Below are 20,218 nucleotides of genomic sequence, written 5' to 3' on the forward strand. Positions count from 1 at the left end.
CTTTCGTGATGCGAGCAGTGAAGGATTTCGTCTGGGGTAATATCCGTGGAGGGCAGGCGGCTATATAAGTGTAAGCTTGGATGGCTGATGGGCCCCACTAGACCTCGGCAATTGGAGATGGGATATGGTATTCTTACATTCAGGCACGGTAGAAAGCATTTATTGATTGCGTTATAACCGTTCAGGGACCCCCTGGGGTTTTACCCGTCACGGCTAAACTGCGGCGTCTTACTCCGCATGGATGAACTAGGCAAAGCGCATCCATCTTTTGGCTCCTGTTTCCCCGAGGAGTGAGGAGGTCACCTAATCTCCAATATCGACAGCTATTACCACCACCAAGATGAACAGAGGAAAGCAAATCTGATTGTGAAGTGCTCTCCATTGTAGCTTTTAATACTTCTCCAACAAAGAACCCGCAAAATACATTGCTTGAGAGAACGCCAGGACCTACAATATCCAGGTTTCAAAAGGTCGCCCACAAGCCAACGACGATGCTATAGTGGATGCATTTAAACAAAAATATCATCATCGTCAACAAAGTAACTTTACACCGCTGATCACGAAATACACAGGAAAGTACAATCTATATAAAATCATTGCCCACCTGCAATCAGAGCAAAGAATGTTTGCCTCACTGCTTGACGCCTGGGCCTAGCCCCAGACCTTCCCTAGCCTTTACCAGAGCCTCTTCCCATTCCCATTCCATACCTTCCAGCATGCGATCGATAATCTCCATCTCGTTCTCGCCCAAAAGTGGAGCAACGACCACTTGGTCAGCAAAGGACTCACAGGAATCCAGAAACGGCTCATATACCGGGGATACACCCTGCGGCATAGCTTGAACAGGTGACTCGCAGCCTTGCAGGCCTATGAAGCGACCGAAGCGCCGGCGCTTCGTTTCCAGCCTGATTTCTCGCGTGGAGTCAAGGTGTACCCAAGGTGGGACCCGAATTGGGTACCTGGAGGATTCTGGACGTGGCGGTGAAACCTGGTGGAAGTGCCAGGCGAGATTATCAAGCTGGGCGGGAGTGAGAAGGTGGTATTGAAGAAGATTCCTTGGGAAGTCTGGGTGTGGTTGGCCGTTGATGCATGATACCAGTGGTAGAAGGGGTGTTGCAAGGTGGTTGAGATAGGACTGAAGAAGCTCCGAGGAATTCCTGGATCCCAAAGCTGCTGCATCGCGGGGACCGAGGTGCAGTCGAGGAAGCTCAAGCCCAGTCTCTGCACCAACTTGAGCTGGAGGCTTGCGATCAAGAAGAAGTAGAAGATTAGGATCACTTGACGGCATGATATGATGCAAGTCTAACAGCAGAATTTCAAATGATACAGATGATAAGAGATGGAGTAAGTAAAGTTAATTCAATGAGGATCGCACCACGAGATCAGAGAATCTCGCTTTATACTGATACTAATGGAACGTCCAAAATGAATCTGTCGCAATAATGGCAATGAGGTATAGACAATGAGCTGAAACAAAGCAAAAATAGCGCGCTTTGCAGTTGCAATTGAAGACGCAAAGACATATCATGCATGTCCTTTGTGCCGACTATAATGAAATGTCTCCCGAACGCCTGGAGACCGCGATTCCTTTGTTTCCAGTCCATGAATAATCCAAAATCCAAAGAAAAAAGTTGCATTGGTAATGTCCCGAAGCAGCCACAATGAAAACGATCAGACAGACATGTTCATGCTGGACAACAGCTCTGGCTCGTCCGCCACAGGGGGCAGTCCAACGTATTTGTTGATCCAGTTTAGCACCGTGCGGTGCCACAGGAGGGAGTTTTCAGGGTTGAGGACCCAGTGATTCTCATCAGGGAATGTAAGGAATGCGCTGTCAACGCCGCGCATCTGCAGGACGTTGAAAGCTGCAAGACCCTCGGCGATGGTAAGCCGGTAGTCCAGTTCATTGTGAATGATAAGGTGAGGCGTCTGCCATTCGCTTGTGAATCGAGAAGGATCCCATTCAGCCCAGTTCTCTGGAACTTTCCAGATTGGGCCCTTCAGGTCGTGCAGAGGGAAGTATTGTTCCTCGCTGGCAAGTTGCGAGGTCATGCTGAAGACTCCGTCGTGGGTGACGAGGGCTTTGAACTTGCGGCCAAGGTCATGCCCCTGCATCCAGTTCATCATGTACCCGCCGTATGAGGCGCCGAGCGCGACGGCTCGATCGGTATCAACGTAGTCTAGGCTTTGCTCGATGTATGCGAAACCCTTGACAAGGTCTTCATATGGACGTCCGCCCCACTGGCCGCGGATGGCGTCCGTAAATTGTTGTCCGTATCCAGTACTGCCTGTAGGGTTCGGGGTTACCACGACATAACCCTGCTCGGCAAAGACAGCAGGGTTCCATCGGGTGCTCCACTGGTCATTCCATGCGCCTTGAGGACCTCCGTGGATCAGGTAGGCCAGGGGATACTTCTCGCCGGGCTTGAAGTTTGACGGCTTCACCACAAATGCATGCACCGGGTGGTCTGCGGCGCCTCGGAACCAAATCTCATCCACTTGGGCTGAAGAAAGACCGAATGCTGCACCTCCACGACCATTCGAAGACACGACCCGCACGTCTTCGGGATTGGATGGGTCAATGATAGTCCACAGGCTGTTGTCAACCAGGCTGCTGCTTGAAAGGAAAAGTTTGGGAGAGCCGTCGGCAGCTGGAAATACATCACTGACAAAACCCGAACGGGTGAGTCTCTTCAACACATCGGGCTTGGCATCCTTAATATGATCCAAAGGAAGCTGATAAAGGAGTCCACGTCCAAGCTCCTCGGCCTGGATGAGCAACGACTTGTCATCGTATGCAAAAGAAATAGTCGACGGACTCAGATCCCACTGTCCCTTCCCATCCGCAGACTCAAAGACCTCAATCATATCTCCATTCCATGGGTTCGGCACGTAAAGAATGCGATTCTTGTCAGACTCATATCCGTCCGTACGCATGGCCAGAAGAGCAATGGAGCCCCCATCTGAAGAAAGAACAGGCGATGACATCGCGCCCCTCAGGGCGTTGACCTTGCAGATCTTTGCATTGGATGCACTCATACTCGTCCAGGAGAACATGGGAGCATAGTAGCAAGAACAAGCGGTGTGAGTAGCGGGATTGACGTCCGGGTCTTTCGCAACAAACACAATAGCAGACGGGCTGATATCAAAGTCTCCAGTACCTCCGAAGGGAGGGATTGGCGACTCAACGGCACCCAGACCCGAGACGGAGATCAAGTTGGTAAGACCTGACAGAGAGTACTTACCCGCCTGTCTACGAGCGGGAGACAGCGGTGCCTGCTCCAACAGACCGTACCAAATGGCATTCTTCTGAGGCTCGACATAAGAGTCCCAGTGTCGAACAAAAAGCTTTGTATACAGGCGACCCGTCGTGTGCGGCTTTTTGGCATCATGGGGATTATACAGGGACCCGTCGGGGTTAGCCTTTCCGCTGACGGCGAATCCGATCTTGCCAGGCTCAATTACAGTCACCTTCAGGTCGGAGACAGGCCCTGGGACAGTCCCAGCAGTGTAAGTGGAATCAGCCTCGCGGGCGTGGCCGACGATGAAGCTTGTGTTGCCGTTGGTCTTGGTTTTCAGCCAGACGAGCTGGTCTCCGCGGCCGAGCCATTGGGGGTTGCTGGCACCGGGGTCATTGGTGATGAGGGCGGATCGTCCAGACTCGATGTCGATGACGCGAATTTCGTTTGTTTTGCTATGTGAATCGAAAGAGTAGGTGGTCTGGGTGTATACAGCCAAGGTACCTGAAGCGTTGGGGACCGCCGAGGACCGCCTGGGGGCGCCGAGGAGGACCCTGAACTTGGTCAATTGGGAGATTTCAAGAATGTGATATCATGATACTGAGTGAAATCTGACTGTAAAAAATATCCATTACTTACTCAGGCGTGAACTTCATGGGGCGAATAGCCATAGCGGCTAAGCTAGCTCGAGATGAGGAGATGTGGAGATAAGATAGCTAGCAAGGAGCTTGGGAGAGAGTGGAGCTTCAAGTAGATGATCCACGAAGATGCCTTCGAGAAGGAAGAACCCTATCAAATGCAAATGGGAAGCAAGATAGAGTACCACTGAGATGAATAGGAGAGAGCGAGGAAGCAGGAAGGAAGGATGAGGTGCTCTCTTCATTGGGGGAGACAACGTGACCCATGCGGGGTTAATCGCCAGGGTCCACTTCACCGGTGAAGAACTATGTAAATCACTACCTCGACTCGGTTATGCACTCGCCACGCTAGAATGAATCGAACAGAATAAAAAACACCGTTTGTATCCTAGGAGCTCCAAAACTAATGTTACAAATGAAAAATCCACAAAGTCATAAATCTACTCCTCTTCCTCCTCACTCTCATCTTCCTCCATACCTTCAGCTGCGGTCACTGAGAAGGTAGGTGCTTGATCCACTCCAACATAGCTGTCACTCATGAGATAGAGGGTCAGCTCGTGCTCACCAGGAGACGGAACCACATATTCCAAGCGTAATTCCAGCTTGCGACCGATAGTAACGCGCTTGATGGCCAGCAGGCTCTTGGATTGCTCCTCGCCGACCACCAACCACCAGTTCTCCATCTTCTGGTTGGGGTAGAAGGGTGCGTGGACGACAGTGTCGGGCTCTTCGTCTTCTTCTAACTCCCGCTCAATCTTGATCTTGAGATAGGCGGGCTCGCCAGAGGTGATGTTTTCGGGATCTTCGACCTCAAAGTCCATTTCGAGGTTGGGATACTTCTCGTTCGTAAAGGCGGCTGCTTGTGCCAGCTGCTTGTTGTCCAAGTTGAGACGCTTGACAAGAGCGGCGTAATCCTTGTTCTCAGTAGGGTCCATAGCGTCCATAAATTCGAAAATATCGTTGATCCTGTTATTCGTGTTAATGCTTGTTCGTTTACTGGGCATCGTATTAACGTACTTGTACTCATTGGCCACCTGAATAACCTCAGGCGAGAAGTGAGGAATCTGTTTGAGAGGACTATCGCGGTCCCACATAGCTTGAACGACCATCTGCGACAGCTCCATGGCGTTCATGGCATTGATGTGACCCTCGGAGGAAAGCACATCGACACAGGCGCTCAGCAAGTTAAGAACCTTGCGGACGATATCTTCCTGATCCTTGGCCAGGTCGATAGGCAGCTGCATACGCGAGAAGTGCGCCTGGAGCAGAACAAAGGCCTTGAAGTGGGGCGAGTCAAATGCGGGCTCGGACATCTTGACGGGACAGCGATCATACACACGGCGGAGAATGTGATCCTCGTGGCGACGCATCTGGACAGACTCAAACTCGGTGGCTGAAGTGACAATCTCCAAGATACCCTTGAGCTTGGTGCGAGCGGAGAGAGACAGCAGGAAGGTCTGCATAGTGATAAAGGAAATGTTATAATAGGCGCTGATCATGGCTGCGTTGAGAGGAGTAACGCTATCATCCTCCTCATCCAGATCGATAATCTTGGCCTCCGACAACTCCTTCAGCGTGTTCTCAACAAGCTCCGATAAGAAAGTACTCAGACCCTCGTGGCTGACATCACTTAGACCGTAAAAGCTGGGGTTCGCAAGCAGACGGCGGTAAAAGTAAGTGTAAGTCATCCAATCAACTGCATCCTGGGTCGAAGAGATAGTCCTTGTGCTAGCCTCGGTGACGAATGCGTCGTGCAGGTAGACCTGAAGATGACTCTCCACGGGCATAGCCTCGTTTAAGAACTTCTTGTAGTACTCGCGCTTCACAGCAGGCACCATCAAAACACCCCGGCCAAGCTTGTCCTGACCGGGACGAGAAGCCTTGCCAAACATCTGAAGGATCTCACTGATAGGGTAGTCAATATAGCGATGCTCACGACCATCAAAGAACTGGGTATTCATGACGATGACCAGATGGGCGGTGACATCCAGCTCCCAGCAGCAATCCCGCGAGGCCAGAAGGACTTGGATAGCTCCAATCCTAAAGAGATGTGTAACAATACGCTTATCACCCAGGCTCAGGGCCTCGTGGTAGTAGCCAACACCGTGGCTCAAAGAGGTGGCAAGGGTCTGTTCTTGTACACGACTCAGCAGTGGGGCTAGCTCCTCTGCATCTGCGTTCAAGAAGCGATCTTCATCATCATCCATGGAACACGCTGCCAAAAGATCCATGGCGGTAGAGCGGGTCTGCTTGCGACTGGGCACAAAGACCAGAGCAGGCTTGTCGGGTGAAAGAGTCAGGATTGATTGGTAGGCAGGACGAGACATCGCAAGCATGAGGGAGGGGAAGTGAGGGATAGTGAAAGATTGGATGTGGAGTTCAAGAGGAACAGGGCGAGCGTGCGGGCTGAAATTGTAAATGGTGTGCTTGTTGGCACCGATCCATTCACCAATGTCGCGAGCGTTGGAAAGCGGCACACTCAACCCGAGAATACGCATCTCGTTCTCAGTCTGGAGAGCAATGTAATGCATGCGAGAGACGACAACCTCGTACACGTAACCACCAAAGCCACCAAGCATGTGAAGTTCGTCAGCGATGAATAATTGTACTGTCTGAATGTTCTTGCGTCGCTGCCACTGGCGAGACAAAACATCCCACTGTACAGGAGTGGCGAGGACAAGGTCAGCCCGCTCAAGGAGCTTCAGATCCGCAGTTGTCTCGCCCGTAAGCTTGACAATGGTCTTTCCACCTCCAAGGTTGCCGAGACGCTTCTCCCAGTCGGCAAGACGGAGGTCAACCAATTCTTGGAAGGGAGCAATGTACACTGCACGGCCATTCTTCGCGCTTGACCAGTGACGCAGCAAGGCTAGCTCAGCGCACACAGTCTTTCCGCTTCCAGTGGGTGCCCCGATGAAGACATTGTCGTCTGAATCAAACACGGACTTAAAAACCTGAGTCTGGATCTTGTTGAAGTGCTCCCAGTTGGGGTACAGCTGCTGATACTCCTCACGTTTCAGGGCCTTGACCGGAGCACGTTGCATATCGAGGAGAGGAGTGTGAGGGGGGAAGCGCTCAGGTAAAATCAGCTTTTGGAAGGAGACAGCGATCTTGGTCTCAGAGTGCATCCAGCGGTCAGACACTAGAGAAATGAAGTAATTAGGAGGCATCGGCTCGGTAATTGGGACTGTGAACTCCACAAGGTGTTCGTTCATCTCAGATTGAGCAAACTCGCGGCGCAGCAGGAAGCGGTCGTGGTACAAGATCTCTTCGCCATCACAGTCTTCAACAAGGATCCAAAAGTCCTGCGCATTGCCATGAATAGCATCATCCCAGACAAAATTAGGGGTTATCGTCAATTCAACACGAAGCATGGAACGAGTAATAGGTTGAACCTGAGCCTGAACTTCAAGCCGGGGGAACTTCGAGACCAAATCGCAGACAACACGTCCAGATTTGGGCATGCCAAGGAGCTCTCCCATACGCGGAGGGTCTAGATCGAAGTAGCTAGCCCAAGGCACATCAATGCGCTCGGCCTTCTGCAGAATATCACGAGGGCAGTGAGGGAATTGGCGCAAGGGAGACATGGTTGGCCACATGCGCTTCTCGGCCATCTTACAGAGGTCAAGAGCACTCTTGGCCACAGCTGACCAGCCCTTCTTCAAGCAAATCTCGAAAAGCGCACGAATGATACGTCCGGCAGACTGAGTGACATAAACCAGATCTGCCATCAAGGCAAGGCCATCAAGGCGAAGACGGGAGATATATGCCTGGAGGAGGACGTTGATCTTGGCATGAGGCTCATCGATGGTCTCCTTAACAGGTACTGGTACACGACCAAGCAGCTTTCCAAGCTCCAATTTCTCGTCTTGGCGGACAGGAATGTACTTGAACTCATCACTCAGAGCGAAGATGCGGAACAACTCAATGGTAGTAATGGATGGCTGAAGGTGCTGGGCATAGGTGAGCATCGAGTTGTGGCTGATGTAGTAGTGGGAAGCAATCCGGCCCAGCTCAGTTGCTTGCAGGCGACCAGTTTTCTTCTCATACTTAATAAGACCAGATCTCTCGAGGATGGTAGCAGCGGAGTGAACGAGATCAACTCGCTTCTGCTCGAGAGCATCATCGTTCTCGTAGTCTGCCCCAACACTGTACAAGCCTGGTGATCGGAGCATGCGAACATAAAGGTAAGTGTAACCCAGCCACTGCACACCCTCATCGCGGTCTCGAATGTTGCCCAGAACAATTTCCGCGTTCATGTTGTCCGCAAGCTTGCTGACAAGCTGGGACTCAATTGGCAGTTGCTGGTTCAAGAGCGAAAGGTAGTACTGAATCTCTGCCTGGGTTGTGATGATAATACCTTCACCAAAAGTGTCGTATTGAGGTCGACCGGCACGTCCAAGCATTTGTAGAACATCCTGAGGACTCAGTTCAACCCAGCTACCCTTCTCGGGGGAGTAGACTTGGGTTCCTTTGATAATGACAGTGTGGGCGGGAAGGTTGACACCCCAGGCAAGGGTTGCAGTACAGACGAGAACCTGGATGCTGCCATCGGCAAAGAGTGCCTGGACGGAATCACGATCCGCAAGACTAAGACCAGCGTGGTGAATACCCAGGCCGTAAGGCATAAGATCCTTCAGAGAGGCATCATCAACGGACTCAGCTTCCTCAGTCAGAATTTGACGACTAGCAGCATCACTGCGCAGAATCTGGCCAATCGTCTCATTCTCAATTGCCTTGTCACGGATATACTTGGCGGTCTTGGCGGTCTCTTTTCTTGAGTGGACGAAGATGAGCATCTGGTTCCGGTTCTGGCCAACCTGCTCCAGGACCTTGTTGTAACAGATGTCATTCATGGTCTTTAATTGCTTGATGGCCTTCTTGTCGGTGACACCAATGAATTCCTGCTTCAGGGGGCAAGGTCGGTAAGAGCCATCGAAGTGGAAGACTCCTTTCTCGGGATCGGCACGGAGGAAGTTTGCGACATCGCGATAGTTGGGAAGAGTAGCACTGAGACCAACGATCCGCACCGGATCACCAGTCTGCTCGACACGGCGAATGATACGGCTGACGATGCTCTCAATGACAGGGCCACGGTCGTCGTGGAGAAGGTGGATCTCGTCGATGACCACGAGACGGACGAGGTTGGTATAACTAGTTTCGGAGGCCTTTCTGGTGATGACGTCGAATTTCTCTGGGGTAGTGACGATGATCTGGGTATCGGCGATCTGCTGCTTGGTGAGTTGGCGATCACCACTGAGCTCTGCTACTTTAATGCCGTAAGGCTCAAGACGCTTGCCAAGGTTTCCGACCTGCTCCTGCACCAAGGCCTTCAAAGGAGAAATATAAATGATCTTGAAGTCATCCAGCATGATCTCGCCGGTTTCCGGGTTGCGGTTCTTGCCAATCTCACGGAGAATAGTGAGCATAGCAACGTTGGTCTTTCCAGAGCCAGTCGGGGCACAGACAAGCAGGTTACCATCATCGTGGAAAGCAGAAGGGAAGCACTTGGTTTGAACACGGTTCAGCTCCTTCGAGCTTCCGAAGCCAACACGAGCCCAGTCTGGCAACTCGGTAGTTGGAATGTTCTTTTCACCGGCATCTCGCTTGGCCTTGGGGGGCGGAACATGGATCTCTTCGTAGCCTTTGAAGGTACGCTTTGTTGAGCCTTGAGGAAGCTTGACATTTGGGTTGGTCATGAGATGGTTACCCTGGTGGAAGACCAGGTTCTCAAGATTGATGAGGCGCTTGGGTTGAAGACCACCAACCAAACCGCCTTCGGTGGCAGGCTTCTTCTCGTCTTCTGCAGCCCCTGACGGGACGTCGACGTCCATCAGATCAAGCTTCATCGTCTTCTGGGAGCGGCTGCCGAGATCATCACGAGCAGTCTTTCCACGAATCTCATCCAGGATGGCACGATGTCCAGCTTCGACCATCTGGCTTTCTACAAGGTTGCGCGCGTCTGCATCTTCGGCCACTCGTCTCCAGCGAGTCACCCAGACAACCTTGTCACGGTTTGTGACCAATTTAGCGACAATTTCAGGATGGTCGTAGTCGAAGAGTTCCATCAGGTCGTTCTCGACATCACGGAGGGGCCGTTCGGATCCGTCCTCGGTCTGACCACCCATGAGCTCAAGAGCCTCTCGCGTCTTTTCTTGTTGTACGTGTGCATCTGAATACAAGGCACCGATTTGACGTTGGAGCCAGTACGCGTCGATCTCGCGTACAAGAACGTTCATGTCTGCCTTATCCTTGGCCTTGACCTCCCGTCCGATACCGCCATCGATGACCATCTCGTCGTCCTCATCCAGTCCCTCGCTTGTGGGCTGATCGGCATCGGGTCGGTCTTGGTCGTCTGCTTCGTCTTCGTCGGAAAGGTCGTCTTCGTCTCGGATTTCGTCTACGGTGCCCGTGCGTTCATCGTCTTCGTCTTCGTCGAAAACAACAGCAACACCTTGACGCTCGTCAAGCTCTCCATCCGCCTCATCCAAGCCACCCTCCATGTCTTCATCTTCATCTTGGGCATCGTAGTCGGTAATCTTCTTGCCCAGGTTCACAAGCTCATTAAACTCCTTCGGGTTCATTGAAGTGCCCAAAAGATCGTCGATTTCTTTCTTCTTGTCAAAGTCTTTCATGTCTTCATCCTTCAGAAGCTCTAACACGGCATCGGCGGCACTTCGTACGACTTCATGGGGGACGTCGCCAAGATTTGTGCCAGTAATCGTGAGGATAAGGTCGTATGTCGCTCTCGTCGCCGGTGTCCGCGGACGATATTTCAAGCCTTCAATGAGGGCATCGGATGCTGAGAGAATACCCTGGCCCCGGAGTTGTGCCGGTTGGCCACGTTGGCGCTTCTTCTGTTCTCGCATGAGGACATCTTCACCCTCGTGAATTGCACCACGTTCGACTCCTGGCCCAGCGGCCTTCTTGGTCTTCGGCGCATCGTCGCGGGCTACTCGCGATCCCATCTCTCGAATACCGATACGGCCCGCAATAGACTCGGGGTCTCCAGACGCTTCATCATTGGAACGGCTGATAAAACGACGGTCCGCCTGGAGGACCAGGTTGGACATCGCCGAGTACTTATATTGTGATTGATCGGCCATGTTGATGGTGATGTGACCGTCTCACGAAAGCGATCCGAGAAGAAAAAAACGAATGAGTTGCGACGGGGATCGGCTTGGATGCGCCGATCAAACTCGTCCACGCCGCGCGATAAGTTGAAGCAATTGAGAAAACTTCAGAAGAACTCACAAACCTGACTCATTCTCCTGGCATAAGCAAGCTGACTCAAGGGGGAAGAAATGAAGATCAAGGCTAATAGAAAGGGTGGTCGGGGCCAAGAACAGAAGCTCGGGAAGATTTCGGTGGCGAAGGCGGAAGGCGGGGAGCTTTCACGGTTCTGCCGCTCCCTCAATGACGGTGTTTATGACCTCGCAAAGATGTACTTTCATGGGCGGTCGGTCTGGTTGACATCTTCATTACGCTCTTCTCAATCGTCACTGCTTTCATCCTATCATTGTCATGTTCACAGAACAATTTGTCACCATGCGCGTCGCGCACCCGTCCGTCCACGCGTGCCCAGCGCGAAGCCGCCGTTTGAACTACGGAGGAGCGCCAAAACCAAATCGTCTGTACAATTGAAAGACTTACCACAAGGTGTTGTCAAGCTTGAAGCATATGATGATAGACAGGATGATGCACCTCAATATCCAACTGTTGTACAGGGGCATCGTAATAACATGCAGAAATTCGACAACTGTGTTGTTCTCACCAGAGTTGGGGGGTTCTACGAGGTGTGATCATTCAAAGCGAGCTGTTGATACAATGTAGCTAATACTGGCTACTTAGCTCTACTTTGAACAGGCTGAAGAGCTTGCGCCATTGTTGAATATAAAGCTTGCAAGCAAAAAGACCAGCGCAGGGCCAGTGCCGATGGCAGGCTTCCCTTTCTTCCAGCTCGATCGGTTCCTCAAAATTCTCGTTCAAGACCTTAATAGATACGTGGCTATAAGCGAAGAGTTTGCGATCGGTGAAGAAGAGAAAATGCGCCCTGGCGGGCTGCTATTTGATCGGAAAGTGGCCAGGATTATCAGTCCTGGTACATTGATCGATGAAAAGTTCATCGACCCTTCTGAGAACAATTTCCTGCTGGCCATATATCTAGATATTCCCTGTTTGGAAGCACAGTCAAAGCAACAGGCCGATAATCCGTCTTCACCGCACATATTGTCCACTGGCCCTCAAAGCGTAGGACTGTCGTGGCTGGATTTATCCACAGGTGATTTCTTCACCCAGCTAACAACGACGCAAATGCTTCCATCTGCCATTGCCCGAATCGGTGCCCGAGAAATTCTTGTGGACCAGAACGTCCAGGATATCATCGGACAAGAATTACAACTCTTGGTCGGGCAGGAGCACCGGCTTGTCACTTTCTTCCGATTTCCCAGCTCGATCGCACCGATGTCAGAATGGGATGCAATGCTGGACGCTCCGATTCCTGAAGAAAGCCACACATCTTTCACACGAGAAGAGGTGGCTGCAGGTTACAGCTTGCTAGAATACGTTCGTGTACAGTTGCAGCGGTCTGATCTCAAGCTCCAGCCTCCGCGAAGACGGCATCTTGATGAATCGATGAGTATTGACCGCAATAGTCTAAGAGGACTCGAAATCTTAGAAACCGCTCGAGATGGATTTGGAAAGGGCAGCTTACTCCACGCGGTTCGCAGAACAAGTACCAAAAGTGGTGCACGCCTTCTGCGGGACAGACTGAGTATTTATCCACAGGCTTGCTGCTTACCACATGCTGATTCTCGTTTGCAGCTTCCCCGTCTACTTCACTTCAGGTTATCAATGGGCGCCTCGACTTAGTCTCTGTTTTCATTGGAAATGAAAATCTTCGTGAGAGCGTGGTACAACTGTTGAAACGAAGCTATGACTCCCAGCGTCTGGTTCAAAAATTTGCCCTTGGCAGAGGAGATGCAGATGACTTGATTTGTCTTTCCCGCGCCACCGAAGCGTCCAAAGGCGTCAAACAGGTCCTGTCTGACCACATGAGGCTCTTATCTGCCACTGGAAATTCTGAGGCTCAGCGCAGCCTCGAATTCGTGGTTTCACGACTTCGTCTTGACGGGCCTTTGGCCCTGGCAGAGCGCATACTTGCAGCGATTGATGAAGAAGGTCTACTTCAGAAACAGCGCATCGAGGATAGTACAGCTGCCGAAGCAGCGAGCTTGGCTCAAGAGGTCACCTTGAATGAGGGCACATCGAGTGATATGGAGTCTTTGCCCAAGAAAGTGCGGACGAAAGTGCCTGAGCGGGCCGCAGCGACAGATCCTGACTCTGGTCCAGTCGAAACGTGGATCATGAGACGTGATGCTAGCAGGATTTTGAACAGTCTTCACGAAGATTTAGAGCACCTTGTAAAGGACAAGTCTGACCTCACACAGCGGCTTCGGGATACAGTGGGGTCTACGTCCTTGAATCTCAAATGGACTCCCGGTCTGGGTCATATCTGCCATGTCAAAGGTGCCAAAATCTCCCAGCGGGCTATCGAGGACTTAGGAGTTACTCGGAATGTCTCTTCAACCAAATCGACTCGCTCATTCTACCTCCCTGCATGGACAGAACTGGGAAACAAGATGGACCACATCAAGATTCGGATTCGCCAGGAAGAGCAGGCAATTTTCGAACGTCTTCGTCGGGAAGTTATTTTAAATTTGGTCAAGATTCGCCGCAACGCCGCAGTCATGGACGAGTTGGACGTCGCCTGTTCATTTGCCACGCTGGCCCAGGAGCAACAAATGGTTCGACCAATCCTGAATGACGGAAGGACGCACAAAATCGTGGGAGGAAGACATGCCACAGTCAAACTTGGTCTTGAGGAGCAGGGACGCTCGTTCGTGAGCAATGATTGCTTCCTCGGTGAAAAGGAGCAGATATGGCTTATCACTGGTCCTAACATGGCCGGCAAAAGTACATTCCTTCGGCAGAACGCGTTGATCACGATCCTCGCCCAGATCGGGTCTTACGTACCTGCAGCTTACGCCGAGATCGGAATAGTCGATCAGATCTTCAGTCGTATAGGTGCAGCCGATGATCTATTCCGCGACCAGTCGACATTCATGGTGGAGATGCTTGAGACAGCTGCCATATTGAAGCAAGCCACGCCGCGTTCTTTTGTAATCATGGACGAAGTTGGCCGAGGCACAACCCCCGAGGACGGCACTGCTGTTAGCTTTGCCTGTCTTCACCATTTACATTATCACAATCAGAGTCGCACCCTCTTCGCGACTCACTTCCATGGGCTCGCGGATATGACGCAAAACTTTGAACGTCTCGAGAGGTACTGTACAGATGTGAAGGAGTCGCCATCGGGGGCATTCTCGTTTGTTCATCGCCTCCGGAAGGGTGTCAACCGCGAGTCGCATGCCCTCAAGGTGGCTCAGCTAGCGGGTCTCCCCCGAGAAACTATCGACCTGGCCACCCGTGTCCGCCAGGAGATGAAGGACAAGATGGCCTCTCATCGAGCCTTTGACGAGGACCAGCCTGTCTCACCTGGAGCATAAGCCAAAGAGGTCCACTGCTCTCATAATTCGATCCCCGCGCGCTCGTGCATGCGGGACGGCATTCTGAGAATAATTGATTTCAATTTTGGAGGCGAATCTATTTGCCATCTATTGTATTTCATTTCATGTACAATACCCGGGTTATTTGTCCAAATGCCACCCAACTTGAATACCCCTCGTTGATCTCAAATCTTGTAAATTCTCTTCGCTCTCCACAGTTCCGGGCCTTTCGCCCTCCCATGCTGCTCTTTTCGTCCCAAATCAACGACCACGCCCTCCCCAAACGCAGCCTCCTGACAATCCTCGTCCACAACCCCATTAACATGTTGCACAACGACGAAATCCACCCTCCTCTTCCCAAAACCACCATAGGCGCATGCCAGGTCCCAACACCATAAGTAACCGCCTGACCACCATGCGCAATGAATGCCTTCACATTCTTCAAATCAGGCGGATCGCGAATCGTAATCGTTTCCCCGGTCTCATTCTTCGCCGTCGCAGTCTCCCCTTCAGCGTAGGCGCAACGACAATCAAGAAATTGGGCTCTTCTTCGCCATCTCCGACCTTCGAATGGCTCGACAAGTCGATGGGAATAAACGTCTGGTTCGTGAACGGGTGGCGCTCGAGAATCCGCACATCGAAAAGTTCCTTCTCTGGTGAAGCCGTTGTGCGTAGTTTACGCGGGAAGCAACAGAACATAGTCATGCGGGCTTCGGATGCGATTTTGTTGGGACCTTGCGCGTAGCGGTCGATGAGCGGGGAGATAGGACTGTACTTCAGGGCAGAGTTTTGGTTTGCCAGCACCGGGCTTGGGTTGAATGGTGGGAGATTTTTGGGATTGGGGGCGATGTTGAGATCGCGAGGAACAGGCGAGCAGATTGCCGTACCGAACTGGGCGAAGTTCTCTGGGGTTAGAAGTTCGGGAATGATAGTTATTGAGGGGTTGGTGGTGAGTATGGGAGCCATGGTGAGAATGTAGCAGGCTGGTGCAGACTGATATGGGCCGATAAGCGAGAACCTGTCTCTGCAGATAATTTTCGACTTGGGTGAAGCACTTCCAGATAATCTTGAGCAGGGGAAAAGGGAAGGAGTAGAATAGTTGGAGATGCGGAGAGCTCGTCGGCGCTCCCCGGTTATGTGAAGTCGATAACGATAAGCGGCCGGGGCCGACGGGGAAGCACCCGCATTGGGGGTTCTATACTTCGGGCAACTCTTGACATCTCTTAACCAGTTGAGACATCAAGCCTTTTGCAGACTTCATGGCTCTGAAGTTATCGAGATCTAGCGCCATCTGGATGAACAATGTTGTGCAAATGTTCGAATGTATATTTCCAGTCCACATCTCCACTACAAGGCTGCTTACTTGCATATGAAAATTTATTAAGCTGGCCAAAGCATTGTGCTGGGCTATCTGGCTTTCTCACTTGTTCCGACTCACCACGGTGATAGGCAAATTTGGCAGCCAAGATGTTCAGATTGATGCCCAACCAAGCAGCATCCATGATAGTGTGCTTCCATGACAATGGTAGAGATCGTCTCGGTTGACGTGAGTGAACTAGAGCAAGGCAAGAAAGATTGTATATGCGGGAAGAACCATTTCAATACGACGATTGCTGCACAATTTGCAAGGTTCCAGGGTCTTTGCGGTCGGAGATGTGAACCAACGTCTTGATAGTCCGACGCTACAGGCTCCTTCTCCGCGTCTCATGCAATCCTAGAAGCGGCAGGTTGCCTCCACAAAACTCCACCGAGAGGTCACCGACCAACGACAGTGGACTAGAAATCACGAGCACGCAAAAAGAGGGGGTCCTGCTTCTGGTCCGCACTCCCATCGGTTGCCTTTTCCAGCGACTTGGCCCGTTCGATGAGGCTCTTGTTGAGACCTTTGGGCATAGCGATTCATGGGATTTCATGGGACACTCGGGATGGCCGCATCGGAGCGAGAGACTATTGGGTCCCTTGTTGTCGGAGTGTATCATCAGTGGCACAAATCGTTTCATTCGATGCTCTACGTGCCCAATTCCTTGCATTCGATAGCGATCCAAAATCAACCCCATCTCGAAATGGCGTCCCTTTGCGGTTCCAAGTGTTACTTCATCTCTGGTACTTGGGGATGCGTTGGCCATAAAAGAAATGGCACTTCCCGACCATGGTGGACGGTGTCGGTCGTCCTGAGAATGCGCTTGTTATTCTGGCACTTTCACTCTCCTTGAATTGTTCCAAAATTCCTCGTGCTATAGTCACACAAACCAAGCTCAACTCATTGACATTTGAAAGCTCAACTTCGACCATGGCTGAACCAACCAAGACACCAACAAGCAATCCTCCCCCTAAGCAAGGCTCGACCCCCCGAGGTAGCCCGGCATCTGGGAGCTCAAGTACAAGGTATGCAGACACTGCCTGGGATATTATATTTTATTGCATCCGATAAAATTTCAATTCTGACTTTTAACAGTAGCTGCTCCGGTATACAGCGAGACACGGCGGAAATTGGGAGCTGGGTGACTATCCCTGGCCTCGACGAGGCAAAGACCCCCAACTCGCTAACTGTTACAAAAGATGAATGATAAGTGATGATGTGCCACATCAGCAAAATGCCATGCGGGGCAGGCCTCTGGGAGAGCCCTAGGAATGCAGGATGAGAGGGGACAGGAAGGTAGCCGGGAATACGGAACAAGACGAGCAGAGGCAGATGACGTTTCGCTTGTTCCAATCTGATCGGACAGGCGCAATTCATGAAGCCTCGGAGTGAACGGGGATCATCTCCACAAGCCCGCATTTCCCCTCTTTTCACTTGTGATTCTCGGGTATTTTGTCAATTTATTTGCTATTGATATGTCTGTATCCATTGGTGATCCACAGCTTGGATAATAAAGAGCCGTTCATTTGACAGACGTCGGTTGCGTTTTTGTAGTACTCTGGAGTTGCATTCAACGCTGCAGACATTCCCAAGCGAGCGTGTAGGTCCCCGTTGAGGTCCTTGGTAGTTGACTTAGGAAGTGGAGCAATGGGAAAAACTCCATCCAGAGAGAATCAGCAAATTTGATTTGACTTGAATTTGCAAACCCCGTAATAGGGCTGAAGGTGGATACGTCTGTTTCCTGGAACTGGGGATCAGCATCATGCGCGAAGATTCGCCAGATCGAGATAACCGCCACTAAGACTAACAAAGTACCGTACATGGAATCTGATATCAGCATGAAAAAAGAACCCCCCAAAAAAACTTGATTACCTCAATCATCTTTAAAGAGACACAGCAAAGACATTGTTGATACCCTTATCTCTTTACTTGGCTCTGAGCGATGAAGCTTTGACAATACCCGTCAAGTCAATCCCTGCTTTCAATTAAGGTTGAAAGATGCCTAAGCCTTCACGACGTCCTGTGGTCATCAAAGCATCTCCTAATTCTACGAAAACTGAATGGTTCCTTTGCCCGGGGCCTCTCGACTCTCGCTGTAGCTGATATGTACCCGAGACCAAAACATCCATAGGCAGCATGGGGACCATGATCTTGATACTCAGAGGCCGGGAGTGGAGAGCTCGCCAATGAAGTCGCTGTGAATCAGAAGATAATTTCCAATGTGACTTGGATAAGAGAGGGCCCATCTGAAGATGATTGCGTTGAATATTTGTGAGAGTTGCAAGATGTTGGTCGGCTAGACGGCGTAGTTTTGATGGTCGTGAAGAGGTAAATGAACGGACGTGGGAAGAGAGGGTTGAATTTAATTGGGCTTACTAGGGCCAAGAAAAACGAAAAAATGCAAAGATAAAGAATTGACTCTCGAGGCTTCTACCTGTATAGGTCTTAGCGTTTCATGCATTCTGTTTATACATCCTGTATCGTCGTAGACGGGGACATCATGTACATAAAGTTTCAGCAGAAAAAGGCCCACATCTCTATCTCTTTATTCCCACCGCCAGGTGTGGTCTGTCAACAAAATTAAACATAGTGGCAATGACCACTCGCCGATGTTGTCAAGCATCCCAAAAAGAGAGGGTGTGAACCATATTGACTTACTGTGGTGTGGTAGAACGGGACTGAAGGGAATGTGAAGTTACCCTTTCATAGATGTACTATTCTTCTACGCTTCACTTTAGGTACTGAGGACTTGACGCATGTGAAGGCAACCGTCATGACCGTCTATATGGATTGAGCAAAGCACCGCCGTGGGACTGACTTCCCGTATGTCAAACATGGCGGAAGTCGAGCTACTTTGTATACTAGCTAAAACCAGCCTCAGGCGAGGCTGGGAATTGAACACATCAACTTATTGATGATGGTAGGCATTGACAGAACTCGTGACATTTTTATCCTCGATCACCAAGTAAAGGGTATGTGTGACCGAGGCACAAGATATGAGTACGACCACAATGGTTTTCCAACAAAGAGTCTCAATGCCACGGCCTTCATGGCTACGGAGACTGTAATCCAGAATGCGACGTCGCGGGATCCATGCAGTGTGGTCATCAGAACAAAAAGGTCAGATATGCCGGAATCCCCTACCACGCTCCGTAGCCGCGCCCTCCGAAGGTGGTAAGTGACGGGTATGGTTGGTCACCCCTGTTGCGAGTTGCAAGACAGGATGAAAGTGTTCCATATTGGATTCACAAGAATATGAGAGTGACGAAGTTTGTGATGTCCTTGTCCGATTCGCGATTTGCGAAGACTCAAAACTTCTTCATCTGTAACACGTAAAGGGATGGGCCGTGATCTCCGCCATTTGAAAAATGATAGCCTCTATTTTGAGAGGCAGAAAGCAGCGTTGTAAACTCAGCTTGTGTCTCCTCCCCGTGACTCAAATTTGGCTTTTTTTGCGCGTCTTTTCATCTCTCTCTTCGACAAGGCCTTCTCCGGCTCCTCGATGATGGTCTCCGAACCGAGAGATGCCTTTCGCTTGAGAGTCTCGCCAGCAGCCCCCAGCTGTGCTGTATCCGGAGCTTGTTCTTTAGTTTTTGAATTATGTGGGGAATTTGCGGGTTTGGATCTCTCGCCCCCGTGAACGATGTCGACAATCCCGCGCCAGCTAGTCCGCTTCAATTTGGAAAGCGCCACAACCTTCCGTGCCTCCTCACAAATAGCTTCCTTGCCGCGTTCTTGTGACAGACCCCACACGCAAGTCAAGTTTATCACATCCCAGGGAGCTCGCAGGCCAAGAGCTTGCCGCGCCTCACTTGACACAATGATGCCGCGGCCGCGTGTAGCTCGGATCAGAGACATGGCATTTCCAATGAGATTCCGGCGAGCATCCAATCCGCTCCCCGTGACTCCTGGACCGTAGCAAATCTCAAGCCGAATACCACGTGATATTGCAGCCGATAGCATTTTAAATTTGAAATGATATGGGAGTCGCACGGAAAGATCGAGCGAGATCACGTCGCATTCCAGATTTGTACAGGCGTTGAGGAGCGCCTTCTCGTTCGTTGGCCGGAAGGCAATTATATCGTAGGCCTGAGTCAGGGTGTTCAGGCGCTGGTTCTGCGCGGGATCGGCCAAAGTCAGGTTCAAACGAGTCAGCAATTGAAGAGGTTTTGGCGGATTTGATGGAAGAGCTGGCGGGTTAAGGCTCGGAGGTAGCTTTCCAGTGACGGACTGGGACAAGGCGACGGTGGTATAACCGACTGAGGGGGGGTCAGGTCAGTACCTCATGTGGTCACGATTCAACATGCGATCTTGTGCCGGCCGCGCGAGAATGACTTACGTTCCGCCAGAAAATTCAGGGTGTGCGGGGCCTCCGAGTCATCGGGGCTGTATGGGACATTCAAGTCGTAAAACATA

At 51.2% G+C, this 20,218-nt stretch overlaps 7 protein-coding genes across 7 annotated transcripts; 2 read left to right on the forward strand and 5 right to left on the reverse strand.

The window, feature by feature from the left end:
* Window positions 1-631: 631 nt before the first annotated feature.
* N7477_003134 (uncharacterized protein) lies at window positions 632-1,288 on the reverse strand (the record flags this gene model as incomplete). The annotated part of the gene is made up of 1 exon (XM_056964797.1): window positions 632-1,288. The coding sequence occupies one exon, from the start codon at window positions 1,286-1,288 to the stop codon at window positions 632-634; it is 657 nt and encodes a 218-aa protein (XP_056824750.1).
* Window positions 1,289-1,671: 383 nt separating this feature from the next.
* Window positions 1,672-3,910, reverse strand: N7477_003135 (oligopeptidase family protein; the record flags this gene model as incomplete). Its single annotated transcript, XM_056964798.1, has 2 exons — window positions 1,672-3,793; window positions 3,879-3,910. 2 exons carry the CDS (start codon window positions 3,908-3,910, stop codon window positions 1,672-1,674), a joined length of 2,154 nt encoding a protein of 717 aa, XP_056824751.1.
* Window positions 3,911-4,317: 407 nt separating this feature from the next.
* On the reverse strand, window positions 4,318-10,980 carry N7477_003136 (ATP-dependent RNA helicase BRR2; the record flags this gene model as incomplete). The annotated part of the gene is made up of 1 exon (XM_056964799.1): window positions 4,318-10,980. The coding sequence occupies one exon, from the start codon at window positions 10,978-10,980 to the stop codon at window positions 4,318-4,320; it is 6,663 nt and encodes a 2,220-aa protein (XP_056824752.1).
* Window positions 10,981-11,616: 636 nt separating this feature from the next.
* Window positions 11,617-14,442, forward strand: N7477_003137 (mismatch repair ATPase MSH1; the record flags this gene model as incomplete). Its single annotated transcript, XM_056964800.1, has 3 exons — window positions 11,617-11,670; window positions 11,726-12,647; window positions 12,698-14,442. 3 exons carry the CDS (start codon window positions 11,617-11,619, stop codon window positions 14,440-14,442), a joined length of 2,721 nt encoding a protein of 906 aa, XP_056824753.1.
* A 441-nt stretch (window positions 14,443-14,883) lies between these two features.
* N7477_003138 (ureidoglycolate hydrolase) lies at window positions 14,884-15,408 on the reverse strand (the record flags this gene model as incomplete). Its single annotated transcript, XM_056964801.1, has 1 exon — window positions 14,884-15,408. One exon carries the CDS (start codon window positions 15,406-15,408, stop codon window positions 14,884-14,886), a length of 525 nt encoding a protein of 174 aa, XP_056824754.1.
* Window positions 15,409-16,591: 1,183 nt separating this feature from the next.
* Window positions 16,592-17,009, forward strand: N7477_003139 (uncharacterized protein; the record flags this gene model as incomplete). Its single annotated transcript, XM_056964802.1, has 2 exons — window positions 16,592-16,827; window positions 16,898-17,009. The coding sequence occupies 2 exons, from the start codon at window positions 16,592-16,594 to the stop codon at window positions 17,007-17,009; spliced, it is 348 nt and encodes a 115-aa protein (XP_056824755.1).
* Window positions 17,010-19,213: 2,204 nt separating this feature from the next.
* N7477_003140 (ribonuclease P subunit p30 family protein) lies at window positions 19,214-20,217 on the reverse strand (the record flags this gene model as incomplete). Its single annotated transcript, XM_056964803.1, has 2 exons — window positions 19,214-20,061; window positions 20,142-20,217. 2 exons carry the CDS (start codon window positions 20,215-20,217, stop codon window positions 19,214-19,216), a joined length of 924 nt encoding a protein of 307 aa, XP_056824756.1.
* Between the last annotated feature and the right edge of the window lies 1 nt (window position 20,218).

Source organism: Penicillium maclennaniae, assembly GCF_028827695.1.
Source record: "Penicillium maclennaniae strain IBT 15551 chromosome Unknown utg000003l:1.0-5670915.0:1.0-5674809.0, whole genome shotgun sequence".
Classification (NCBI taxonomy): domain Eukaryota; kingdom Fungi; phylum Ascomycota; class Eurotiomycetes; order Eurotiales; family Aspergillaceae; genus Penicillium; species Penicillium maclennaniae.